This window comes from Mustela putorius, unplaced genomic scaffold, assembly GCF_011764305.1.
Source record: "Mustela putorius furo isolate JIRA1106 unplaced genomic scaffold, ASM1176430v1.1 tig00000731_pilon_pilon_pilon, whole genome shotgun sequence".
NCBI lineage: Eukaryota > Metazoa > Chordata > Mammalia > Carnivora > Mustelidae > Mustela > Mustela putorius.
The window spans coordinates 2,086,905-2,114,502 of record NW_025421461.1 but is presented as its reverse complement, the minus strand read 5'-3'; the positions used below and the strand labels follow the sequence as shown (position 1 = coordinate 2,114,502).

The 27,598-nt window shown below is 54.9% G+C and overlaps 1 protein-coding gene across 3 annotated transcripts; it reads right to left on the bottom strand.

The window, feature by feature from the left end:
• Positions 1–391: 391 nt before the first annotated feature.
• Positions 392–19,436, bottom strand: DRG2 (developmentally regulated GTP binding protein 2). Of its 3 annotated transcripts, none has more exons than XM_004776522.3 (13): positions 19,251–19,436; positions 15,295–15,455; positions 11,210–11,299; positions 10,687–10,747; positions 9,020–9,110; positions 8,382–8,454; positions 8,199–8,289; positions 7,281–7,378; positions 6,803–6,879; positions 5,500–5,588; positions 4,665–4,723; positions 1,486–1,539; positions 392–1,139 (listed from the first exon to the last, which is right to left on the bottom strand). In XM_004776522.3, the coding sequence occupies exons 1-13, from the start codon at positions 19,312–19,314 to the stop codon at positions 1,053–1,055; spliced, it is 1,095 nt and encodes a 364-aa protein (XP_004776579.1). In that variant the 5' UTR covers positions 19,315–19,436; the 3' UTR covers positions 392–1,052. The 3 variants fall into 3 exon arrangements, with proteins under 3 accessions (XP_004776579.1, XP_004776580.2, XP_044939590.1); XM_004776523.3 differs by lacking the exon at positions 19,251–19,436 and adding an exon at positions 18,637–19,225; XM_045083655.1 differs by lacking the exon at positions 19,251–19,436 and having other exon boundaries at positions 15,300–15,433.
• Between the last annotated feature and the right edge of the window lie 8,162 nt (positions 19,437–27,598).

Genomic DNA, 27,598 nt, shown 5'->3' with positions numbered 1-27,598 from the left:
CACGTATTGCCCCTCCTTGGCCCCACACCAAGGCCCATCCACCCCCGCCTGCTGAGGTAACAGATGACAGACTTGGCTGCCTTGCTCTCCCGGGGGAGCCTCCCTGCCACCCCAAAAGTCACAAGGACCTTCTGAGAATTCTCCCCACCTTGGCAGCCAGGCCTAGCCTTGGAAGGTGCCACATCTGGGGCCCACAGCCTCTGGCCCACACGCCAGTTCAGAGACCATGTTGGAGGTCCACCACACTCTCCTTTGCACCCCAGACTTGGGCCTGCTCTCCCACAGCCGGAACTCCATCCATACTCAGATCCCCAGGCTCGTGGCTGGCCCCGACCCAGCCTGGTGACAGAGTCCAGCCAACTGACAGAACTGTCCTCAGTCTGAACAGGAATTGTTTCCACTCTTTATTGTAGAAAGGAGAGCCAAGACCAAGGTCTTAGAGAAAAAGTACAGAAACCCAATGCCGAAGCTGCCACTCCTGGCGTCCGTGTAGGCCCTGGGTCGTGGGCTCTGGGCAGGGGTGGCCCCAGGAGGGCCGTACATCAGGGCTCCTCAGGCTGTGGAGGGATGATGGAGCAGCCCTGGGGTGGGGCAGAGGGCTTGTCCTGGGAGACCCGCTCCTCAAGTGCCAGAGAGGATGGCGGGAGCTAAAGGCCCAAGGCGCCCCACCAGAAACAGAGCTTCCTGGGACCTGGGCAGGCTTGGCTCCGCGCCCTGGCACTGAGCGAGCCATCCGCATGAGGCCCTGTCGGTGCCTGAGGGTGCTGAGTGTAGGGCACAGGCCCAGGGTTCCAAACACAGAATCTCCATCCAAGGGGCCACTCTCATGGGAAATGCCACCAGACCAGCCCAAGTTCCCCAACCATGTCCCTCTGCCCCAACACACTACATCTGCCTACTGAAGAAACTTCCAGAAACAGTGGAGACTTGAGAGACCCCTTCCTGGGGTGTATGTATTTGCACGTTATTTCCTGTTTGGGCTTTGGTGTGTCCGGCTGGGTCTGACTCCCCGGGGAGACAGGGTGGGCAGGCAAGGGGCCCAGCAGGAGGCACTACTTCTTGACAATCTGGATGACGTCCTCGTGCTCCATGGTGTGGGTCAGGCCCACTCGCTGCGGGCTGTACTTGGTACTGGTGCCCTAGGCGGGGGACAGACAGAGGGACCACGTCAGCCTCTGTCCTGTGCAGGGCCAAGCCCGAAATAGCTATGACAGGAGGATGGCAGGTGTGGCGGTAGGTATGTTGGGGGGACAGGAATGCCAGAGTCTGAAGTGGGGGCCACAGCACTGGAAAACCACCTGCAGACAGGACAATGTCCCCAGGAGTCTGACCATCCCCGCATCCCAATGTGGGAGAGGCCAGCACAAGTCAGCATGCAGGCCCCCAAACCCGGACGCCGGGCAAAACAGCACAGATGCCATGCTCCTGCCCAACCCAGGGGCAATGCTGGGTATGACCCCACCCATCTCCAGCCCAGAGACTTACCCACACCAGCGCGTACTTAAACTGGCTGGCGAGTGACCGGTGAATGCGGTGGCACTGGAGGATGGGAGAGTAGGACAGTGAGAGGAGTCTGAACCCTAGCCCCCTGCACCTGGCCACACCCCCAAGCCCCAGCTGTGTGCTAAGCGGCAGCAGTTTCCCAGGCAGATGCTCAGAGAGCAGTGGCCTTGTGGATACCACAGGATCAAGCCACACGCAGCAGGCTGCTCTGATGCTCCCACTTCCAGGCTGGCCTGAAAGCTGTGGTGCCCATTAGAAATGTTCTCAAAGCCTTATAAGACACCTGGATCTGGCTATCAGCAGCCTTCTGCTGGCCTTGCCTGAATGACAACCCCGGCAAATGCCCCTTCGGATGGGTGGGGGTGGTTTTCAGGACACCCCACCTCAGCCTGGAGTCACCACAGCTGGTCCTCGTCTCCTGGCCACAGCTGGGAGCTGGAGCCTCCCGCCCAGGACGTCATCCATCCCCGCCTCAGGAATCCCAGAGTTCTTAAAGGAAGTTGGAAGCGGGCCTGGATGGCTCAGTCATTAAGGGTCTGCCTCTGGCTCAGGTCATGATCCCAGGGTCTTGGGATAGAGCCTGGCATCGGGCTCCCTGCTCAGTGGAGGGCCTGCTTCTCTCTCTCCCACTCCCCCTGCTTGTATTCCCTCTCTCACTGTTTCTGTCAAATAAATAAAATCTTAAAAAAAAAAAAAAAAAAGGGAAGCTAGAAGCAGGGGGCCTTGGAGGGGCAGCCAGCTCTTCCCAAGATCGGGGGCCCCCGGTTGCAGAGTGGAGCGGGGGCAGTGGAAGGGGGGCCAGAGGGAAGGCCATGTGGTGTTGCCTCACCTCCCACGTGCCTGCAAGCCTTATAAGTCCTGCTCAGAGCCCCGAGCCCTCAGCCCCGCTCCTGCGAGGATGCTGAGCCTGTAAGAGCATTTCCCACCTGCTCTGGGCCTCCGGTGTCTTTCTCTGTACTTGACCCTAGCAGTTAGGGACAATGAAGGTCATCCCAGGCCATCTTTTCTACTGGGGGAGAGATGGTGTTGTTTGATGATGGGGGGACTCCTGCACCCCTGCGCCCACCGCACCTCTCACCACTGAGAGCCCAGCAAGGTGCTTGCTGCCTCGGGGGGCGGGGGGTACAGCCCGTGACCCTTTTGGAGGCAAAGCCTTCAACAGCTGTCACGGACTACACACTAGGGCTGGGTGTATCAAAGGCCCGGAGCCTGGGGGGTCAGTTACACCCTGGAGAGGAAACTGAGACACCGGGAGGCTGACCCAGGATGGAGGAACCAGGGTACGATCCTGCATCTGCCTGACTCCAATGTCTCCCTGGTTTCTCTACTTTGGGTCTCTGCCGTCAGCATCTGGGCAGGCTTCCTTGTATATACCTTGTGGCACTGGGACAGTTGGGTGTGCCGGGAGGGAGGCACCTGTGGGGAGGGCGAACAGTGGTCACTGAAGAGCACGCAGTGCTCTGGGGGACACAGTCCAGGCTCTGGAGTCGGCCCCGAAAGCCCCTCCCCACCCCACTGGGCGTTTTTCACCCTTGGGTCTAGCACCTCCTGCCTCTGACCCTCTGTGCAGCTGACGGCAAACAGCCAGCACTCCCCATATCTGCTCCTGCCTCTGGGCCTTTGTACCTGCTCTTCCCCCTGCCTAGAAAATCATTCTCCTGCTATCTCCCGCTTTCTTCCCGGGAGTGGCTGAAGTCCTACATCCTCCTGGGCAAGAAGCCAGGGCCTGAGAGGGTGGAGGTAAGTACCCACAGAAGGGGCAGGGTAACCCCACCGAGGGCCAGCACCCGGGGGGCCCCCCTGTACCAACAGCTGCTCGGTCCCCAGGACACACCTCACTCACAGGTTCTGAAACAGGCTTGTAGGGACAGGGACCTCCCCACGGAGCTCCTTATGAGTCATCTAAGGGATGTGGCTTCTGCCGGGCATGCTAGCCTTCAAGGCCGAGCCCCATACTTTTGTATCAGGGCCTCTAGCTGGAAAGGGCCTTGGGCTGGGCTTGCTGAATGAACGAATGCAGGAGCCCAGCCTGCAGGCCAGCCCACCACCTGACCACCATACAGATCCTGAGAAGAAATGAGCTAGATGGAAAACAAAACCCCTCAAAACCAAAGCCTGGCACATTGTTCCAGGCGCTTGGGCCCTCACCAGCTCTTACAGAGCCCATATGCTTTTGTAAGAGAGGGCGCAAGGTCACATTCAGGGACAGGTGACCTTTGGGCCTGCAACAAAACTCTAGATCCGGAATGCACCCTCCCCTTCGGAGCCCACAGGCTCAGCCTAGGGCCCCTCTGCCCCAGGACCTTTGTATACCTCACTCCTCTGCCTGGGAGGGCTTCCACCACCTCTAACTCTTCAAGGTCAGGTCCTCCCTGATCTACAGGCCCAATAAGGTCCCCTTCCCGGAGACCATCTGACCTGTCTGTGTAGACTCAGGGTCACTCCCCGTTCCCTTATTCTGTTGCACTCCCCCTTAGGTGTGACTTCTTGACTCTGGCATTGGGTGTTTGGCATCTGTTGCGCCCCAAGGACCCTGTTCTGGCTGGAACTAGGGCTGCTCTGTTTACTGTCAGTGTTCAGTAAATGTGTGTTGAATGCAAAAAGCATTCAGAGCTACTGGGGGGTGAAGTGGGAGCAGGGAGGGCTGTGGGGGGCTGACTGGGGGAAAGGAAGCTAAGAGGGGCTATGGGCAGGGAGGTGGTAACTCTGAGCCGTAGGCGGGCACTGGGGAAACACAACTTGGAGTTAACAATACAGAAATTCCCCAGGGCAGCAGCTCTCCATGGTGGAGCAGCCAAACAGAGGACTCTGAGAAAACAGGGACTCTGAGAGGCCTGCGGCGCGAGGATGTGACAGGATGGGGATGACCACTACTTCCTGGACCTTCCCAGTGCCTGGCCTCATGCAACCGCACACCCTAGCCACCACCAGGGTGGGCAAAATATGCCTGCCTCTGGCGCAGCCTGCAGGCTCACTATGCAGCTGGGAACGGTGGCTGGGAGGCGACCCCAGGTCTCATTCTGGGGCCTGCCCACGGCCACTCTGCTACCGCAGCTGGTGTCACTCAAGCCAGCAGAGGGCTGGGAGGGCCTTCGGCAAGACCTTGTAGGGGGCACAGTGACCTCCCTGACTCACTGTCTGGACATGACTCGGCAACTCACCACATGCTCCACGGAGGCCCCTTTCCGGAGGATGATGGCATCTGTGAAGTCTGGCCTCTCTGTGAAGGTAGACATTGGAGGTGGGGGTACAGGAAAGCAACCACAGTTATGGCCCCAAGCTACTCTGTGGTTGCCTTCCATCAGGGGACAGAGGCCCTTCCAGCCCCCAGCCTTGGTTTAACCTTTCCCTCGCCATTTAGCACACCCTCCCTACAGGTCCTTGTGTGGTGCTCTGCAACCTTGACTTTAACACAGGAAATCAACATAAATCCACATCCAGGACTCAGGCAGCCTGCAACCCCATCAGACACAAGGGCCCTAACTAAGTCCAGTCACGGGGAGCATCTGGACAGCACTGGCAAGACGTGACAGCTGCTGGCGTCCAGTCAGGGGCAGCTGCAGCTCCTTCCTTGATGACAAGGTCAAGGCTACACAAACTGCCAGAACTCAGCTGCAAGGTCACAGGGTTTGAGAGGTGGTGGGGGTGGGGGAGACTCCACACGGTGAAGGATCCCCTGTATTCACGTGCCCCAAGTCCTGACCCAGAAGAGGCTGGGAGGGGGGTGATCACTGTAGCCCATGTGGAACCACAGGCCGGCCTCTAGCCACTCCCACCCCCCAACCCGGGGCATCCTCAGGACCAGCAGCCCCAGAAAGCAGCATATCTCAGCCATGGTCTCTAGCAGCCCAGGGCAGAGGGCAGTGCCAGCTGTGAGATGGGAGAAAAGCTGTGATCTGTACGGACCAGCTGAGTCAGGGACACTGGGCAGAGCCTGGCAGCCCCATCGTGAGGGGGATTCAGCCCGTCTCCTGGGCTGCCCGCCACCACACTCACGTCCTCTCTTCTTGGTGTAGATGCAGGTCAGGGCCAGGTACTCCCAAAGCATCTCGAGCAAGTAGTCCAGGTTCAGCTTCATGCCGCAGCTGCCAGGGATGAAGGCAGCCAGTCAGAGCAGCCCCCATGGGCTCAGAGACCGGGGCTGCCTGCTTTCTCACTCGTGCAAATGACAACCTACACCGAGGCCAGTGCAGCCCATCTGGCACCCATGGGAACCAAGCCCGCAGATCTGACAGCAGCTTGACACTTCAGCTGCCGGCGCCTCTGGTCACAGCCATGGTCATGCCCAGGAGAGCTCAGCTGTTTCTCCTGGGGGTCTCCATGGCGCTCTGTGGAGAGCACAGAGAGCTGAGGGATGCAGGGCGCCTGGAGGGGGACTTCCCTCCTGACAGTTGCTGGGAGACTGGTGGCCACAGGACTGCCCGGTGGGGATTTCTGTGATGGCGCAGCCCCTGGCTTGATCGTTTGCAGACATGACCTTGAGCATGACATGTTGTGAGCACAGCAGGTGAAGGTGTGGTGTGAAGGTGACCTCACACCTTGAGGATGACATGTTCTCGGCAGCCCCTGAAGGGAGCCTGGGACACAGCAGGAGAGGAACTGAGCTGTCCTTCGGGAAGGATGCCCGCTCTCTGCTGCTCTTGGCAGTAGCTGGCAATGCCTAGCAGATGGTCCAGAACCCGTACCCATCATTTGCACCAGTCACCCCACTCAGTCTTTCAGCATCCTGCTCCCCATAAGCCTGTGAAGCTAGAGATCCTTGTCTGAGCTGGGCAGCTGGCAGAGCAGAGCCCCCAGGTCAGGCTGCCCAGAGGAGGGAACTGTAGGGGCAGTGAGGAGCGAACAAACAGCCCTCAGCCAAGGTGCAGGTAGCACCCCAAGACCCCCAACTCCAAGCAGGGCTGGGGGCCACGGCCAGGATAGCCCCGCCCACCCAAAGACTTCAGTTCCCTTTACCCTCCAGGCTACCACTGCTGGAAGCCCCGTCTTCCGGAGATCAGGAGGAGCTGGCTCACACCCGTGGGCTTTCTGAGGCCGGCCGTTGACTATGAGGCTCTGAGGCCTCAGTGATTATGAACCTTCTACATAGGTGGCACTATTTCCCTTCTGTTTTCTTAGCCAGAGCCCACCCCGCATCACCCACTCTGCCCAGGCCACTCCAGGGTAGAACCAGGTCAAAGCCGTTACTGAGTTGGGTCTCCTCAGCCCTGGGTGCACATAGAGGGCCTGTGTGGCCAAGGTGCCCGGGAGGCCTGACGAGCTCACATACACGAAGGACTAGGGGCAGCCGAGTGCTCACCTGATGACCACACTGTTGGGCTTCCGGGCCAGGCGGTCCACTTCCTCCATTGAGATCTGGTCGATTTTGTTATAAACCTGGGATCAAGACCAGGGAGGTAGGTGTTAGGGAGGGAAAGGAACAAAGAAGTGCAGGAAATGGGTCCTCGAATGCCTTGGCTCGGCCCATAGTTCCTACCTCTGCAAGCCGCAAGCCGCAGCAACACAGGGCTAGGGAGGCCAATGCCAGTGGCCTCCCTTCCCTGCTGCCTTGAGGATAGGGAAAGGCTGTGGGGGCCTGGGGCTGCTGCCGATGCCCAGAAGGGAAGGCTGGACTAGAGCCCGGGTGCCAAGCTAGATAGTCTGCAGGACTCACGCAGCTGCAAAGGCGGGGGGCGGGGGGGAGCAACTCCAGGCCCCTCCCACTCCTCTGGACCGCCTGCCTCCCATGGGGGTCAGCCCTCCTGCACATGCAGGGGCGGGGGGGTGGCCTCACTTACATACAAGCACGGCATGTACACCCGGTTGCCCACGATCACGTCGATGAACTCGTCCGGGGAGCAGTCTTCTCGGAAAAGCACCTCCGCGTTGAAGATCTCTGAGGGGCTCAGGTTAAGGGCTACCAGTGCACCAGCAGCCCCTCAGGTCCCTGCATCGGAGGGGTCCAAACGGCCAGGCAAGCAACAGAGTGCTGAAAGGGACCTTGGAGCTCCTCTGCCTTGGAGGTTTTACAAGACAGTGAAGTGGGGGAGCACCCTCATGTTTTCAACAGAAACCAGAACATGTAAAGTTTAGTCGGTGGCTTCACTCGCCTGCCAGCTGAGAAGAAAAATGCACTTGCCAGAATGCTCAGTGGCAGCCCAGGCTTTAGGGCCACGAGTGCTGTCTGTAAGCACTGGCCTAACCCACCTGCCCCCATGCAGCACTCTCCTCCGGAGGCTTCCCTGCCTCTGCTTGCATACCTGCAGTGACAGAGGCCTCAACACCTTGCAGACAGCCTGTGCCATGGAAAGTTCTCCAAGTGCTGAGCTTCTCTGCCTCTGGGGCTCTGCCCTGTCCTCCAGGGCCCTCCAGACACTCACCTAGCCCTTGGTTCTCCCTGAGGCTTATCCAGGCTGTCCTCAGGGGCTGTTTCCCTCACCATGTCACCTTCCTTCCAGATGTGACTGGCTACCAGTCCCAGAACCCGCAGGGAGTAAGGAAGGCATTGCTGAGTGCATAGCTGTGGTCTGACCAGCCTGTAGCTTGGGGAGCATGGAGGCAAAGGGGATAGGAAGTGCTCCGTGTCACTGGGCTGCAGCCTTCCTGGCAGCTGCTCGGATGGCTCCAGGGCAGCTTGGGGTGTGGTGTGTCAGCATCCTGGACCACAAGGCGCCCGTCTCCCGCTGCCCCTCCTGTGCTGCTTTGGGAAAGGATACTGTACTCGTGCAGGATCAGCTGCACCAGCTTTTCCGAGCACTGGGTCAGTGTGACTGTCGAGTTGAAGGAGATGCCGCCGCCTTTCTTGGGCTGGAGAGGAGAAGGGGGAGTTGCTCATTGAGGGGCAGCGGTAATCGTCCCCATCTTGCCTGGGCCTGGCCTCCCAGTGAGAGGGGCCTCACCTTGAAGTAGATGTTGGGCCTGTGCTTGTTGAGGCGGATCCCCACAGACTCCAGTTCCTTCTCCAGCAGAGACCTGGCAGAGCCGCGGCAAACCTTCACCAGTGAAGCCGGGGGCAGGCCGGGCGGCTTCCGTGCTATATCGGAAGCCTCTGCCTACCCGGAGGGAGACCAGTGCCCTCTCACCCCCAATGAGGAACCCAGCAAGCCAAGGCTGCTGCCAGGCAGAGGTGTGCCCCTCGGTCAGCAGGTCAGGGTATGAACAAATCTGTGGCTTGGGGCCAGGCTCCTCATGGGTCTGGGCAGCAACTGAGGCACCTCGGCCTTGGTAGGTGGGGACCAGAGCCAGGACGGCCTGTGCCGGCGAGGGACCAGTGGTAGAGGCTTCTGCCAGCAGAGCACAGCCCTCAGTCTCCAGACGTCTACGTGCCAGACGCAAGCCTCTGCAAGAGGATGCTCCAGGCAGACCGCACGGGTTTAGCCTGTGGACAGGCCTGCCACTGCTCCCACGTGGGAGACGCCCAAGCACCCCCTGGGCCACCCATCATGAGTTCAGGGTCACAGCAGCTGGGCCACAGCATCCCATGAGCCCGCCCAGGGCCCTCCCCAGATCAGCCCACGCCCCGCACCAGCCTGCAGACCTCTGCACTTCTCCCTTGGTGGCATCCAGCATCATGATGACAACGTCTGCCGTCCGCGCCACAGCTATCACCTGCCGTCCGCGGCCTTTACCTGGATGGGTGGGAGAGACATGGTGACATGGTGACAGAGGCAGGCTGTGTGTGACCTGCACCCAGCCCACGGGGCCCCAGACTCTGGTCCTTTAGCATTCCTCCCTGGTCTCTGCCACGTTGCCGGCCCTGGGCTGGGATCTCCCGGGCCCTGTTCTTTGTTCCACGTGCTGTCTTACTCCCGGAGGCTTGTTGTAGAGAGAAGGCAATGTGACACTGCCACCCCCAGAGAAGTACCATTCTCCCCCTGTCCCTACCATGTGGCAGGCCTCCTGCCAAGTGCTTCATGAACATTTCTTCACTTAGTCCTCGAAACTATCGTGTACCGGCAGCGTTCTCACACCCATTTCACAGAGGAGAAAACGGAGACCTCGTTTAGAGATACTTGAGCACTTGCCCAAGATCACAAAGCTAGTGTGGTGTGAGGATTTTAACACATCTGCCCTTTCTGGAAACGGGTGCTATGACCCAGCCCCACTCTGAGGGCTGCAGAGCGGATCACACGAGACGCCACAGGAAGAGAAGCTGTGGGGACCGCCACTTTATAAGGACCAGACCCTGTGGCTACGAGGCCACCAGAGAAGCCAGGCACCTTGCCAAGGCCACAGCACTAGGATCTAGTACAGATTTCAGCCATGACTGGCCTCTCTCCTGAGAAAGAGGGGCTTGGGCCCAGTGATGTTCATGGGCCAGCTGCCTCCTGACACCATCCGCACACTGCCCCCCACTGTGGCCAGACCACCCCCAAACCCCACGACATAGAAGGACAGCAGGTTCCTGGGGGACCATCGCCACTCCCTCTGCCCCAATGCAAGCAGGCGGGACTTTGCCCTGATAGGACAGTGGGGTATGGGAGGGTGCAGGGCAGAGACGGCAAATGGACCCCCAGGGAGGAGGCCCCGCTGCCCAGCCATGCGGGGGCTGCAGACCCAGACAGGTGGGGGCCAACCCCAGCTCTGCCCCTGAGTGGCAGCCCCTTTCAGTTCAGGGCAGACCCTTTATCTGTCATCCCTGACACTTCTCCCAGCTACGAAAAGGAAATGGTGACAATTGCTAAGTCATAAGGCCAGCTGAGGACCGGGACAGCGGCCAGCACAGAGCCCGTCACTTGCCAGAGAACCGTCAGCTGGTTCCCATCTCTGTGAGGCTGCAGGCCACCCCCCACCACCAGAAGCCACGGGCATGTTCCCATCTCAGAACACAGAACCAAAACAACAAAGGCTCTAGGACGAGAAGCACAAGTGACAGGTGTCCACTCCTTGTAGGGGTTCCTGCAGGGCCACACTGGAGCCCGTGGAGTGAAAGAGTGAATTCAAACCCATCAGGTGAGCTATGTGATCTTGGGAAAGTCACTTCACCCCACGGGGTCTCGGTTTCCTTGGCTTTAAAACGCGGCCAGCCAGGATGAGATGAAGCCAAAGCGGTGTGAGCGGCTGTAAGCCTCCCCCAACCCATCAGGCCCTGCAGCCACATCCGATTTTAACAATGAGGTCAGGACACTCAACAGGCTCTGGAAGAGGATGGGCTGGGGTGTCGAGGTCCACCCTGTCTCCCCCCCGCCTGTCCCCACCTCCTACCTTGTGCTGCACCCTCGATGATCCCAGGAAGGTCCAGGAGCTGGATATTGGCTCCTTTATACTGTATTGGGGAAGAGAAGACGGTCAGGGAAGGAGTCCCTGCAGGAAGGGCCTGCCTGATCCCAGGACCCTGGACTTGTCACCACCCCAGTCCGGCACAGACGCTATCGCACAAGCTGAGGAGCCGCCAGGGAGGGGCTCTCCAGTGACAGTAAGAGCAGTGCACAGAAATGTCCCTGCACTGCGGAGGTTCCAAGCCCCGGGACCCCAGTGGCCCCAGACTCTGAAGCTTCGCGGGAGCCAGAGGGATCCGGCCAGCTGGGAACAAGGGACCCAAGCTGGGGCAGTGTGGGATGTGGAGCACGACGGGTACCGGTGAGCTCCCAGTGCTTGAGGGCAAGGCAGCTCAGTTCAGTCTTCCCCCTCCCCACGGACAACCCACACCCCATGACACCCATCTACACCCCTGCAAACCCGAGCACACACACTTTCCCCTTCCGGAACCAAGCATGCCCCAACTTACTTCAATGACCCCAGGGATGCATGTCAGGGTGGTGAATTCATAGGACGCGGCTTCGCTGGCTGTGGAGGTCATTAGACTCAAGAAGGTGGACTAGGAGGAAAAGAAGGTCGTTGTAGTGAGAAGTCTTGTCCCAGCCTCCTGAGAGGATCCCCATGGGCCGGGTGCTTGCTGGACACAGGCAGCCCAGACTTCCTCCTCAGCTTCAGCCTCAACGGCTGGAAATGTCACCTCTGGCCCTGCCCAGGGCGGGTGGGGCACCAGAAGGCACCCCCTTCTTTGGAGGCCTCAAGGCCTGTCTCACATGGCCAGAGGGAACCGGTTCCTAAATCGGAGTCCTCTGCCTCACTCCACCAAACCCGCAGCCCTTCCTGGGCCCCAGAGAACTTCAAGCAGGCAACAGCCCCTAGCACTCAGAGCGCTGCTCACCCAGGGAGGGGTGAGATGTGCAAGGGGACAGACGTGGTCTGAGACAGAGCCAGATGGCAGGTTAAGGTGTTGCCAGACAGGAAGGGTCTGGCAACACCTTTTGAGGGGTGAGCTGGGAAGGGTCTGGATAGGAATGCTTGTGCCACGGTTCATTGTGAGACTAGAGCCGTGGCTTGGCTGGGAGTTAAGAGAGACCAGGCTCCCCCCGGGGAAGAAACTTCTTCCTCTGAGCTTCTGAGGCCTTCATATGCATGCTGGCCATCTGCTCGATCCCCACCTTGGGGGGCTGCATGGGGTGGAAGGAGATAAGGCACAAGGTGTGCCGAGCCCAGAGTGTGGTGAGGCCACAGCAATGGGTGCAGTGGGCCAGAGGGCCAACAAAGCAGTGGGCAGAGCCAGAGGGGAAGAAACCCAGCCTGGGCCCCCTGGCCCCAGCCTAGTCAGCAGGGCACCAGGAACAGAGAGCCCGAGACACAGCTGTGACTGGGCCACGTGGACCCTGCCTCTCAGGCAACCAGGAAGGCTGGGGGCACATCCCACTCATATACCCTCACACCTTGAAGGAAACCTTGGCCTCAAATCCAGACACTCTCCGTCCTGGGGGCCTCTTAGAAATCTAAGGACAGATAAAAACCTGGTGGGGCAGACGAGTATGGGTAAGTGGGGTGACCCTGAGAGCAAGGGCTGCCGAGACACTGAGTGACCATTGCTGGAGGCCAACAGGAGGGCACTCTGACCCTGTCTGGTCTCTACGGCGGGGAGGCCTGGGCCCTCCCCTGGTGGGAAAGCCCCAGTCCCCAGCAGGGTGGTAGGATCCGGCCACAGGGCCAGACCCTCAAGGGCACACTTGGTAAACAAAGCTCTTTCCCCAGCTTGGGCTTGGAAAAGAAGTCCTTGGCAGGTTGGAAGTAAAATCAAGACCAGGTGAAAATTGATGGAGTCCACCACAACACCTGAAGAATTAAAGCTTAAAAACAGTTACTGGTCATCCTGCGGGACAGCTCTAACCCCAACATCTTGCTGGTCATTTAACAGCAGCACATATGCACTTGTCCTGCCTTTCCAGGAACTTTTTCAGGCAAACCAAAGAGCTGACCCCGATGAGAGAAAGCGCTACTCCCCAGAGGAACATCAGCTAATTAGTGAGGAAGGAGGAAGACAACTGGAAAATTGACATTTTACCACGGCTAACAAACCTCCTAGGCAAGGACAATTCACTAGGTCACTAGGGGGATGCTGACAGGGACTGACTGCCGCACACCACTGCGGCAGCACCTTGCAGCGGACTTCCCAGTTACCTGGACTTGAGGGGACACTGACGCAACCACTCAGAAGGGACACAGGGCATGCCTCCCCCTAAGCCATTCTGGAAATGCAACCAGGGGTTTTTCTTTGGCATGGTACAAAATGAGGTCTGCCCCATCTCCTATGCAGAATCTGGCCACAAGTCCCGGGTCTCCACCTGACTCTCGGCTCCCAGGAAATACAAGAGACAGACGAGCTGGCTAAAGCACACCACGGGGAAGCAAGTGGACACCTCCCGAGCGTGGACTCTCTGCAGGGCCGCTATCTGGTCTCTTTAGAGCTAGGGTCTGGGCAAAAGGGACCGTTCCAGAGTAGAGCAGGCAGAGGCATGACACCTACAGGGGCCACATGCGGTCCTAGAATGGACCTTGGTTGGGACAGAGCAGCCTCAAAGGTCACTTGGGGGTCAGTGTTGAAATCAGAGTGTGGTCCCGGCGTTAGATCACTCCTAAATTACTGTTCGTTTTGTTTGGTGTGATAGCTCATGGCTACGTAGGAAAATATCCTTATTCTTTAGGGACACAGGCTTAAATATTTGGGGGCAAAAGGTCAGGAAGCATGCTGTCTGTATTTTATTCTCAAATGGGTCAGTCGAAACAAAGAAAACCGCAAACGCCCACACAGACACAAATCCGAAGGGACGGAGCAATATGGTGAAATGGACAGACTCAGAGAACGGGTGCGCTATACTCTGCCTTAACCTCTTCCACGTGTTTGGAAATTTCTAGTACACAGAAGAAAATGAGAAATGGCCAAAGAGACAGAGAGGGATCCGGACACCCCGCCAGGACTGAAGACCATGAGGGTGTTCAGCCGGCAGAGGGCACACGTGGGGGCGGTCCCAGCTCTCCAGAGGGCCCCCCCCCCAGAGGGGGCATCAGCAACTTTTGAGCTGCTGCAGCAGGAGGCCTCTGCACTGCTCTGTGCCTAGCTTCTGTCTAGTTGAGGGGTCATAAGCACCCCAATACTACTACGGGGATCTGAGCCCCGGTGGGGAAGCTGCGTGTCAGACGGCACACTCAGGTTTGATGCTAAGCATTGCAAGGCGTCGCCTGGGGAAACAGCTAACGACCCAGAGGAGAAGGAGCCACGGAGGGCAGTGGCTCATGTCCAGTGCCTGGCGTCACTTCCACCTCCAGCAACGTTCCCCTTCTCATCCCACCTGGCTTGGATGGTAACCAAAACAATGCGGTGTCCTGAGCCCACATGGATGGAGGACAAGGGGGCAGTGCACACAGCACCCGCCCACCACCAGTACTGATGATAAAGTCCACCCAGGACAGGAGCGCTCCCGAAGAGTCAGAGGCACTTACGATCCCCCAGGAAGGAAGCCTGCAGACCTCAACGCCGAGTGTGGTCTTCCTCTACCCTGTCCGTGGCCTGGCCCACAGCCCCACGCTGACACAGCTCCCCATGTGGGTATCTGTGAGCGGGTGCTCGGAGACATTCCCAACTGTCCCCACCTGGAGTCAGTCAGTGCTGCATTGGAGGGTAAACGGCAGCACTGATAGGTGTTTTTAAAACCCTCCACCTCAAGCCCCTGGGCGGCCTTGGAGGAACGCGTCCTGCAGAAACACCAGCTCTAGGATACGATCAGCACGCGAGGGAAGGAGCGGACTGTGAGGAAGCTCTAGGCACAGTGGGGGCTTCTGGGCAGCCATTACGGGGTGAGGGAACTCTATTGCAGGAATGGGACAGACAGCCATGGAGAAGTGGACATGTCAGCGGCCAGAGGAGCCCTAATCCCACCTTGTGTGTGTGTGTGTGTGTGGACAGAGCGCAGACCAATCCCCACCTCCTGTGATATACACATCCATGATCCAGGCAGAGGGGAAAATAAAACCAAACCCGTATAAAGCACAGCTACCCAGCTCAGCAGGCAGCAAGCACTCAAATGACGGTAGCTGTTATCGGCTTCCCCTCGTGCGTGGCATAGAGGCACAGGCTTAACACCTTCTAGCTGAATTGGTTTAAAAGCTGCTCCACCAGCACCTGTCCAAGCCACCTGGTCATTGTTCCCTCAGCCTGTATCTGGCGGCCTCTTCACTGGACAGAACGATCTCGGTTGCTCCCGCATCACCAGGGCCCGGCCCAGAGCCTGGCCCAGGGTGCGCGCTCAGTAAATGTTTGTACGTGATGGATGGGTCTGACACTGAGCAGAAACACTCCTTCCAGAGACAGGAAACGATGGTCGCTATGGCAGGATGACAAAGGGGTGGGACCGGATCCTGGGGGACGCTGGGTCTTCTCGGTCCCTGGAGCTAATTCAGAAAGGCAGCAAGAGAAGGCGCTGGACAGTCGTGTCTGCAAGACAACCTGCTTCCTCCCCAAGGCCCATGCTGACCATCACTGACCTTACCCACAGAGGGAAATCCAATCAGTGCCACGCGGGCGTCACCCGACTTCATGACATCAAAACCCTCTCCTTTGGATGAGGCCGATTTGGACGGTTCCAGAAGCTGAGCCCGATACTTGGCGAGTTTTGCTTTCAGCAGACCCAGGTGATACTCAGTGGCTAAAGGACGTAAAGCAAGACGGAAGTTAAGTATCCAGGGTCTCCAATCCCCATGGGTAGGTGTGCCCCCATATACAGCCAAATGCTGGCTGGAAACATCAAGAACCAGATGGCGGGGGCACCTGGGTGGTTCAGTGGGTTAAGCCTCTGCCCTTGGCTCAGGTCATGATCTCAGGGTCCTGGGATCAAGCCCTGCATCGGGCTCTCTGCTCAGCAGGGAGTCCGCTTCCCCCTCTCTCTCTGCCTGCCTCTCTGCCTACTTGTGATCTCTATCTGTCAAATAAATAAATAAAACCTTAAAAAAAAAAAAAAAAGAACCAGATCAGGGAAGAAAACACCCTCTGCTTAACAGGTCCACTTAGCCTCTCTCTCACTTCATTTAGGATAGAAGCTAGTCTCCTTATCGAGACCACAGGACCACAAGTCAGTGGTTCTCAACCCGTGCAGCAGCACTCCCTGGGGGAGTCTGGGGAATGGGATGTTTTCTGTTGTCGGTGTGATGGTGAAGTCCCCAACAGCATTCATCAGGCAAGGACCAGGGAAGCCCGCAGCCCTACAAAGTGTGAGTCAGTCTGGCACAGCTATCAATCGTCCCATGTTCCATATGACTTTTCACAGCCCTAAGACATTTGCAGAGGAAAAACCTGGGGCCTAGAGCCTTTTGTTTCACATAGCAACACAGGACTGTTTTTTTTAACGGTGTGAATAAACACTGAAATTTCCAGGAATATGACTTCTGTGCATGTTAAGGAAAGACTCTAGCATGTGCTGTTGGAAACTTTACCTGGAGGTGCTCACCATCTGGGGATCCCAGGCCTCTTGTAGGGTGCCTAAGTCACCAGCACAATACACTGAGCACTGGGCTGCGTTGCGGCCGGCACATGCCCTGTGATGCTGCCCAGAGGTGTGAACACCTCACGCCTTCATTGTAACATCACTGTGTCTGGGCCATGCCCCAACATGTAAATACTGAAATCAACACTATTTTAATTATGCCTTCTTTTTTCTCCTCCTTTGTATTATGATTAGGGCATTACACTGATTTTTCTCAAATTCTGAGCATACAAAAGTTACAGTATCCAAGAGGAGCTGCATTTCCTGATGGTAAAGGAGGTGTTACCAAATCCTCACTACAAGAGTGGACTGGGGCTAGGTAACGTGGTCCCTCACTACTTCTCCAACACCCCTTTCCACTCTCTTGTATGTACTGCGTTCCAGCCACAGTGGCTTTCTTGTTTCTTCAGGACAAGCTGACACTATTTGTGCCCCAGGACCTTTGCATTTGCTATTCCTTCTATTGCAACTTTATCTTCCCAGGGCTGGCTCCTTCTCGACATTCGAGGCTCAGCTCAAATGGCATTTCTTCAAAGAGGCCTCCCCTCCCCAGCCAGAGGGGGCGGTGGGCAATGTCACACCCACCCTGCCATTCCGGGCTACATAACTTTGGAAAAGTTACTTAATCTTCTTGTGTATCGGTGTCTCAATCTGCAAAGCAGGATGTTATCAGGAGAAACCACACCACTGGACTTTTGTTAAGCCTTAGAGAAAGCACTAAGAACAATGACTAGCACACATAAGCACCCCGTAATCACTGGTTGTCATTATGATCTATGGTAACCCCCACCCTTCCTCTGGCCCCTCTTGGCTTCATGATCCTGTTTATTGTCTTCATGGCTCTGATCACTATTCGATACTATCTTGTTTTTTTTACTTCCCTCACTCAAATGGGGCAGGATCTCCGCTTCCAGTGGCACAGGGCACGTACTCAGGAAATGTCTAACACGGGAAGGAGTGAATTGGTGGCAGTAAGAAGTGGTCAAGTATGGGTTCCGCAAGCGTCAGGTTCATCTGATCCTTCTTGTCATCCCAGCTCATAAGACTCTGAGCCCCTCTGAAAGGAAGGACTAGGTCTTAATCCTTAAATGATCTTTACATCCCCTTCCCCATCGCCAAAGCCTCCCTATTACTTTCCTTGATCCTTGTAGATGCTACTCCACAGGGCAGCCAGTGGGAGCTTTTAAAACAGAAATCAGGGAACACCTGGATGGCTCAGTGCATTGAGCATCTGCCTTTGGCTCAAGTCATGATCCCAGGGTCATAGAATCGAGTCCCGAATTGGGCTCCCTGCTCAGCGGGGAGTCTGCTTCTCCCTCTCCCCTGCTTGCTGCTCCCCCTCACTCTCTCTCTCTCAAATAAATAAATAAATAAAACTGAAATCGGACTATGTTTCTCCGTTGCTTACACCCTCCACTAGCTCCCGCTGCCTGAGAAAACAACTGCCACCTTCCCATGACATACACGGCCCTACATGATTGGCTCTTTCCTTTCTCATCACTGCACTCCAGCCCCAGACCTTCAGATCCCTGTCCAAGCCAAGTCTGTTCCTGCCTCAGTGATATTCATTCCTTTGCCAGGAACAGTCTTGCCCCCAATCTTTGCATGGCTGGTTCCTTCTCATTCTGGTCTCAGCTCAGATGTCCCCAACTCATAGAGGTCTTCTCTGATCACTCTACTTTAGCAGGCCCAGCTCCCAAGTCCCACACTCTTGCTCTATCAGCCTCGTTTGTCATCACAGCATTTATGGCTGGCTGAAATGATCTTGTTTATTTGGTTATTCATTTAAAGACTATCCACTGGAAGGTCAGATCCAGGAGGGCAAGGATGTGCCTGCTGTGTTCAAGCCTAGCACATAGTAAGAGCCTGGGGAAGATTTACATAATGAACGAAGCCCCCCAACTTCTCAGCCTCCACAACTGCACAGAGCCAGGGAAAGACAGACACTGACGCTAGCTACCTAGTATTCCCCACCTCCTGCCTCTGCAACCCCACAGCAGGACTGCTTGGGCACGGGGCCTCACCCACCCTGGCCAATTGCCTCTCCCATTATTCCAGACCCTCCTTCTGATCTAGATTGTACTAAATCTAGAACTGCCCCCAGGAACACACCATGCTCATGGACTGCCATGCTGTTGCCTCAGCAGTGCCCCTCACCGGGGGTACCTTCCCCTTAACCAGTTCAAGTCCCACCTCCTCTTGGAAGCCTTCTTGGGTGTCATCATTTGTTTCTCCCCACTGCTCTTCTCCTGCGATCGCCTCCAGCCCTTACAATCTGAACTCCACATTTGATCTTTTATTACATGCTATTGATGTTAAGGGGTAACTTTAAATACGTAGTGCTTACCATGTGCCTAGTACTTTGCATACACTATCTAGTTTAATTGAGCTGTGAGCTAAGATGAGAGGGGGTTATGATCCCCATTTGCAGATGAGGACACTGAGGCTCAAAGAGGCGAAGTGACTTTCCAAGCTTTCACAGGAGGTACGGGTGGCGCTGGAGTTCAAACCCAGGTCCGCCAGGCTTGAGTCTTGATGGCCTCCGTTCCCGAGACGCTGGGTGAGGCTGTACCCGTGAAAGGTCTCCTCCTGGGCTTTTCAGTACAAAAGGGGAGAGCATCGACTCCCCAGGCCCAGCCGCCAGGAGACCCGGGTTTGAAGCCCGACCATGCCTCTCTCTGGGTCAGACGCTGGCTGCGGGCTGCGATTTCTCTACCCGGTCGCCTGCTCTGGCACCGAGCCGATCTCACAGCGATCGTCTGCAATCAGACCAGCGCGCTGGGACCCGGATCCCGCCCGGTCCTGCCTGCCTCGGGTGCGCTGGGAGACCTGGTCACGGCTCTGGCACTTCTCTGCTGCCTTCGAGCCCGCTTCAGCTCTATCGCTGGAGTTGTTCCCCCATTTTACAGACAGGAAAACTGAGGCGGGCAGAAAGGAAGGCTCTGCCAGGCCGGCCCTCACCCTTGTTCTTCTGCGTCCGAGCGATCTCCTTCTCGATCTCGGAGATCTTTTCCAGGATCCCCATGGTGGCAGATGAACCCGGCGCACCGACACACACGGCAGCGGAACCGGGAATTCCGCCCTCTCGGCGGCGGCAGAACTGCGTGCGCCCGGAAGCCCACGGCGAACAGCGTCCTCGTGCGCCCGGCGCTCCGGGATTCAGGGTCCGGACGGACGACGTCGAGCGCAGTGCCAGACACTATTGGTTCCGCCCGCTGCGCCGGCGGGGCGGTGGACCCGCGATGGGCCGGGGCGGGGCCGAGACGGGCTGGGGCGGGGCCAGGACGGCCCGGGGAGGGGCGGGGCCAAGCTGTTCGCGGCCAGGGCTGTGATGAGCACGAGCAGAGCTTAGGAGACAGAGAAGTAAATTTGGGTGATGAACCTTGAACTTAAGGTTCCAAGCACAGCTGACTCCGCTGGTGTCAAGAAGCGCCAAGTTGAAAGCCTGGTGGCTCTCATTTTGTGTAGAGGTTGACAGCGGATCTTCATTACCCCATAAACGAAGTGTTCCAATTTTGCCTTACCCCCTATCATCATGCCTCCCAAGATATGATGCGTTATAAAGTAGACAGCATCTCCTACTGGAATTCTTGCCAAAAAATGCTCTGAGTTCAGACACGAGGAAACATCAGACAAATCTAGAAAGTGGTACATTTTGTAAGTGGCCTGGGCTCTTCACCATTGCCAATGATGGGAAGGTGCTTTGGGAGGCGGGACAGTGGGGTCGTTCTAGATGAAAAGATATTAAATATAATGTGTAGACTTCGCCTAGAATCTGGTAACATTTTAAAAGCAGCTATAAAAAGACATTTTTAAGACAACTGAGGAAAATTTTACTTTGGATAGGATGTTAGATATTATGGCATCATTGCTAATTTTCTTGGGTATGATTGTGTAGAAAAAGGTCTTTATTCTCAGCAGACGTACCCAGTGGCATTGAGGGATTGTCTTAGTCTTCTTAGGCTGCCATAACAAAATACCACACATGGATGGCTTGAACAACAGAATTTCGTTTTCCTCACAGCTCTGGAGGCTGGAAGTCGGAGGTTGCGGTGTGGTATGGCTGGGTTCTTGGTGAGAGCCCTATTCTTAAACTGCAGACAGTCGCCCTCTCCCTGTGTCCTTGCATGGCTTTTACCCAGTACATGTACACAGGGAAAGAGAGAGAAAGAGCTTTCTGGTGTCTGTTCTTTTAATTATTATTATTATTTTTATTTGTATTTGAGAGAGAGAGCATGAGTAGGGGGCAAGTCAGATGAAGGAGGAGAAGCAGACTTCCCTGCTGAGCAGGGAGCCAGATGTGGGGCTCAATCCCAGGACCCTGGCACCATGACATGAGCTAAAGGCAAAGCTTAACCGGCTGAGCCACCCAGACATCCCTCTGGTGTCTGTTCTTATAATGCCACTGATTCCATTGTGATCTCATCTGGCCCTAATAACTTTCCAAAGACAAATCTCCAAGTAACATCACACTGGGGGCATAGGGTTTCAACATATGAATCAGGGGGACAAGAACATTCAGTCCATATCAGGGCTAAAGGACATGATGTTTGTATCTTACTTTAAGATGTTCCAAACACGTATGCATTTAAAGAAAGCATGCTAAAGTGGTCATATGTTAACAGTATGTCAATATGTTATATACTGTATGATATGTACAGTTGAAAGTATATTATTCTTTCAACTCTTCTGTATGTTTTTAGGAAAAAGTTGGGGGGGGTGGAGAGTGTGTCCTTAGAAATGACTGTGTTCAGATCTGAGGCTCCTAACAGCGTGAGCTTTGTTAAATATCTTAACCTCTCCGAATCTGTTTCTGTATCTTAAAAATGGGGAAAAACGTGGCTGCTAAGAAAATGGGCACCAGGCACATTGTTTGCCCATTAAGTTCTCAAATGCCAGGGCCATTGCAAGTGATTTTTCCTCCGTGGGTCTCACGGCCTCCTCAGATCCCAGCCTCACTTACTGGATGATTATCGTGTGCCAGCCTCTGAGCTAGAGAGGGGCCTTCCTAAGCTTTGAGTTTGCAGTTCTCATCCACCTTCTAGAAAGCAAGATTACACAATTACAAGGCACGTGGTGGCTTAAGCTATTCAGGGCAGGGCTGAGATTTGAGAGCAAAGATTTCATTTACAAGTCCACTGCTTGCAAGTGATGTAACCTGCTAGACTGTGGATAGGGGTATCTCTGCATAAGGCTGAAAGAAGATTCTGTGTAAGCCCTTTGGGACCTAGGGAGGCCCGCATCAACGTGGAGACCTGTAGGAGACCAGGCCCAGGAGTGGGTCTCCAACACTTCTCTGCCTCCAACTTCGACATGACGTGGCTCCTGAGGCTTCCCTTCCTTTCCACCATGCTTATGCCCATGGAGATGTGTTCATTTCCGGTTCACCCTTGGGGAAACACACGTGTTCTCAACTATGACTCACCTCCCAAGAGTCTTGGCATCTCTGCGGTTGTCACTAACCCTGTGGGCCTCCATTTCTTCCTCAATTACTTGAGAATCATTCTTACTTTGGGGGTCAAAAGAGACAACCCAAATATCAGGCATTCTCTAGGCAACTGGCCTTTTCTGCTTGTAAGGTCTGAGTCCTCCAAACCCAAACATGACCATCCAAAGCTGGTTTGTTCGTGTCACTTGAGGAATCTTTGAAATAGAGTTTGCCGACTTCAGGAGAGGCCACTACTAGAACTGTAGAAATATTTGATTGCCCATCAAAAGATACTATTGATAGAGTAGAGGGGCAACCCATGAAATGGGAGAAAATATTTGCAAATTGCATACCCAGATAAGCGGTTAATATCTAGGATACAGAAAAAAGTCCTAAAAGTAAAACAAAACAACCCGATTTTTTAAAATATTTTTTAATTTTATTTATTCAACAGAGAGATCACAAGTAGGTAGAGAGGCAGGCGGGGGGCGGGGGAGCAGGCTCCCTGCTGAGCAGAGAGCCCAATCGGGGCTCAATCCCAAGACCCTGAGACTATGATCTGAGCTGAAGGCAGAGGCTTAACCCACTGAGCCACCCAGGCACCCAACAACCTGATTTCAAAAATGTGCAAAGGACTTGAACAGACATTTCACCAAAAAACATCTACAGATGGCCAACAAGCACATGAGAAAATGCTCCACGTCACTGGTCACTAGGGAAAGAAATCAGAACCAAGATAGCTGGGATACCAGGGTGGCTCAGTCGCTGAACGTCTGCCTTCAGCTCAGGTCATGATCCTGGAGTCCTGCGTCAGGCTCGCTGCTCAGCAGGGAGTCTGCTTCTCCTTATCCCCTTGCTTGTACTCTCCCCTCCCAAATAAATAAACAAAATCTTTAAAAATAAAGTAAATGTGTCCTTCACAAAACCCAACCTTTTGGCCACTTTCCCTCACCATGACTTTCTATTTATTTACTTTCCCTGGGCAGCAAGCAACTCTCCAAGCTACTTACTCTCCCTCTCTGCTCTCTCCTCTCTTCTCTCCTGAACCTGCTCTGATCCCAGTTTGACCCTACCATTCCCCAAAAGCTGCTCTCATCAAGGTCAGAAAAGTGACATTCACATAGCTGTACCTCATGGTCCACCTCCAGGCCAGGGACATAGCTGGTCCCTCCTCCGGAAGGCACTGTCCTCTTGTGGCTTGGGGACACCTGTTTGCTGGCTCGACTCTGGCCTCATTGGCTGTTCCTTCCATCTCCAATCTTCCTCATGTGCATGAGCTTTCGGTGTTAGAGGGCCCCTCTGTCTCCCCTCACCCTTTTGGGGAGCTCATGGCAACCCGTGGTTGTAGGTACCCCACCCAGGTGCTGACAGCTCTCACGGTTTTAACTCCAGTCCAGACCATCTCCTGAGTTTCCGATCCACAACATCCTTCACCAGTTGGAAGCCTAATGTGTATTCTTTTTTTTTTTTTTTAAGATTTTATTCATTTATTTGAGAGAGAGAGAGAATGAGCATGAGAAGTGGGAGGGTCAGAGGGAGAAGCAGACTCCCTGCCGATGCGGGACTTGATCCCAGGACTCCCGTATCATGACCTGAACCAAAGGCAGTCGCCCAACCAACTGAGCCACCCAACCTAATGTGTATTTATTTAGAACTCACCACATCCAAAGCCGACCTCCAGCTCCTGCACCCAGAACAACCCACTGTTCACCCAACTGATTTCTGTGTCCCCTTAGGCACCCAGCAAGGCCACTTTTCTTCCCTCGCTGTTGGGTATGGTCACTGAATGGGCAGAAGCAACAGAAGACCTTTCTAGATCCAGCCCATGGAAGCCCGCCATTTGATCCTCTGCCTGCCCAGGACATTTACAGAGGGTGCGGGTCACAAAAGGCACAGCCTCGGGGCACCTGGGTGGCTCAGTCAGTTAAGCCTCTGACTATTGATTTCAGCTCAGGTCATGATCTTGGGGTCCTGGGATCGAGCCCTGTGTCAGGGTCTGCGTTCAGCCCGGAGTCTGCTCGAGCTTCTTCCCCCCTCCCTCTGCCCCTCTCTAAGAAAAAATAATGTAAAGATCGCACAGCTTCTGCGAGGAGCGACCTCTATGACCCACGGAGCCAAACCAACACCCCAACTTCTGCCAAGTGCACAAACGTCCATGAGGCCCAGCCACTGAGAGTTCAGGGTGTCCCTCTCTAGCAGCCGGGGTACATAACTGTCCTGTGTCTTCAGATTCGTTCCTCTGGCATCCTCTCGTCACAGGGCAAAGTATATTAAGTATGTATTTTCTTATTTCTTTTATTCCTGAGGCTCTGCTATTTGTGGCCTTGCTGACTGAGGACACACTAACCCCTCCCGGGGCCGCCCTCTTTTTTTTTTTTTTCCTTTAAAGACTTACTTATTTTTGATGATGGGGGAGGGGTAGAGAGAGAGGGAGAGAGAGAATCTTAAGCAGATTCCACATTGAGTCCAATGCAGGGGTTGTTGACAAGATCCTGAGATCTTGACCTGAGCCAAAATCGAGTCCAATGCTTAACCTAACTGACTGAGCCCCAGGGGCAGCCGATTCTTAAAGAGAGCAAAGAGCTCCCCAGTTCCTGGTACACATTCATCTGCAAACAACCCATACAGAGTCTGCCTCCAGCTTCCTCCTTTTCAATGGCTCACACACCAAGCCAGTGTCCCTCTCCCTGATTACCCCAGGGCCAGGGTAATCAGCTAGGGGCCGGCCTGGTGCCCCAAAGCCCAGCGGAATTATTTAAACCAACCAATCCAAATTCTTTGCCAGGTCCCAACTAGCCATTCCTTCAGAATCCCCAACTAAGCCTCTTGGCCTTGACTTTCTTCTTGCTCCTTCTGCCTTCTAGCCCAAACCCAGTGCTCCCCATGTGGTCCTGTGTAACGTGGCATGGCCCCTCCTCCTGGGAAATACAAGTAATGAAAACCTTTCAACGACATTGACTTTTCTCCCATCACTCAGTCACCTCTGCAAATTAAGATCCCCTGGGGTGGAGGCACCTGGGTGGCTCAGTCCGTTAAGCAACTGCCTGCAGCTCAGGTCATGATCCTGGAGTCCCAGGATCAAGTCCCATATCAGGCCCTCTGCTCATCAGGGAGCTGGCTTCTCCCTCTGCCCCTCACCCCTTTCATGCTCACTCACTCTCTCTCTCTCTCAAATAAATAAAATCTAAAAAAAAAAAAAAAAAAAAAAAATCCCCTGGGGTGGGGGAGTGGGGAGGTGGTACCTGGCTGTTTCAGTCAGAAGAGCATGTGACTCCTGATCTCGGGGTCGCAATTTCGAGCCCCATATTGGGTGTAGGGATCACTGAAATCAATAAAGCATAAAAAAAATAAAAAATAATAAAATTCCTCAGGCAACAAATGACAAGGTGGCCACTGCAGGCTTTGAAACACCTTGGAGTCACCCTCAACTGCTGTCTTGCTGTTACGTTTCACGACGAGCCCATCAGCAAATCCTTTTGGCTCTACCCGCACAACCTAGGCAGACGAGGACCTCGCTGCTGGGGCACTGCGGCCTCTCCCGGGGTGCGGTGGGCTCCTTACCGCAGTCTCTGCGTACACACCTGCCCCTTCGGTCCACCCACCAGCCAGCAAAATCCTTTGAAACCTAAACCTGGTCACGTCCCTCCTCTGCTCCCATCCTCCAGCAACCCCACTCTGAGAAAAAGCCAGAATGTTTATTGTGACGATGATCCACGATGTCCCACAGGGGCTGACTCTCCTACACACCCTCCATCCACACCACGGTTGTGCCCTTGTCCCTCTGCCCTCCCCGCCTCCGGCTCAGCTCCTTGTTGTTTCTCTAGCACGGCTGGCTCACGCCCCGGGAACCCCTGCCCCCCATCCCGGAACGCTCATCTTCACACATCTGCTTGGCTCACACCCGACCCCCTCCTGGGTCTTTGCTCAAATGTCACCTGCTCCTTGTGGCCCAACCTGCCTATCTTTTTAAACAACCGCAACCCACCCCCTTCCCCCAGGCTCAGGTTTTTCCTTTCCTGGAAGGCTTATCATTTAATACCACATCTGACATTCCATGAGCTCTTCCTTCTGCCATTGTTATGTGTCCCTCCCCTCAAGAACGGACGGAGGCCGTTCTTAGGATTTGCTGGGCAAGGATGCGTCCCAGGCACACAGAATGGTGGCTGGCACACAGCGAGTGCTCAGAAGTGTTTGTCCATGAATGAAAGCCCTGATGAAATAAGCACTGATCTCATAAGAAATGAGACCGTCACCCCTTCTCTTCATTTTCCCAGGACCTGAGCTTCTAGATGGAGTGACATTTTCGTTGGCTCTGTCTGCACATGACAGGCTGGCATTTGCTATTCTTCTTCTTTTTTTTTTTTTTAATCTTTTTAAAAACAGATTTCAGTCATTCATTTGAGAGAGTGAGAGATAGAGAGCATGAGAACAGGGAGGGTCAGAGGGAGACGCAGACTCCCTCCCAGGTGGGGCTCAATCCCAGGACTCCTGGGATCAGGACCTGAGCCAAAGGCAGATGCTTCACGGGCTGAGCCACGAAGGCGCCTGTGGCATTTGCGATTCTGATGTAGTGATACTCAACACCTGTCTCTCCACCACCCAATGGGGACCACGCTCAGTAAAGCAGCATCTCGAGCCTGAAAGCCCTTCTCCCATTTCTGTGGGAAACCCAATCCTCCCTGCACGCTGGGATCACCTGGGAACTTCAAGGCACTCAGGAGGTTGTGAGAGAACAGGTCTGGCATGCTGCCGGACGAAAGTACTGGACGTGAACTGGGTGGTTCTAACGGGCTACCAGGCTTAAAAGCAGTGCCAGTTGGAGAAAGCGTGTAGGGAGGGGGCTAGTCACTGAGCAAACAGGGAGAGGAACAAGGACCAATGCTGAGAATGATAAAGCCTGGTGAAAAATCTGAAGGACCAAAAAAAGGAAAAAAAAAAAGGAAAATGAACTTGAATTTCAGCCTATGCTTCTCTATAAATGAAAGCCCTTGCGTATTTTGCTTGCCATGTGCAAGCAGGGAGTTTCAATCTTTAGATGTTTGGAAGGAAAATCTAGAAGAAAAAGCTGCTCAATTGCAATCCAATTTTCAGGCACTTTTCTGTGTCCCAGCCAGCTGCCTATTTCAGTCCTGGGCAACGTTAATGCTTTCCTCCTCAGGCACCGTTGAGATCGATGTAGGCAGCGCTGATATTTACAATTTCCCCTTTGTCCTGTCCTGCCATGGGTTTCACGCTTCACACAATCCACACACTTTCCACCGTTCCTGTCGATGGTTTTAAAAGCAAAGCCAACAAAGCTTTCAAAGTGGGGCTCTAACACTTGAGATACGAAAGAGGGTTTTGCCAGCTGTGCGGATGAGAATGCCAATTTCCACTCGACTGCAGACTACTAGTTCCTCCAGCCCTGGACCGTAGCGTGTCTCTTCATCGCCCCCATACTTAGAATGGCTCAGTGTACATGGCAAGCCTTGGCAAATATGTTGTAGAATTATCTGGCAAGGACACGTGACATGTGTGGGGTGTTTGCACGGTTTCAAAAGGGCTTCCAGGAGCACCTCCTAGAACCCTCAACTCTGACCTATGTAAAGGTTGTTCCTTCCGATCTCCAGGCTCAGAGGGTTTGGCTGGTGCGTGGGAGGTCCCAGGAGGACTTAGAGGGAGATCTGGGATGAGAACCCAAGCGTCCCACAGCTTTCTCCCCCTACAGAACCACCAGTAAATGGTGTCTTCATCTGTAAGCAGTTCGGCCTTGTGAACAGCCTATTCCTTCCTTGACACGTCGTGGGAGAAAGGTTATTAGCACTGCTGCTCAAACAACGGGAGATGAGATGATACTTCATACACACGGGAACTTTGCCCCGACGACGGGGATGTAACTTCC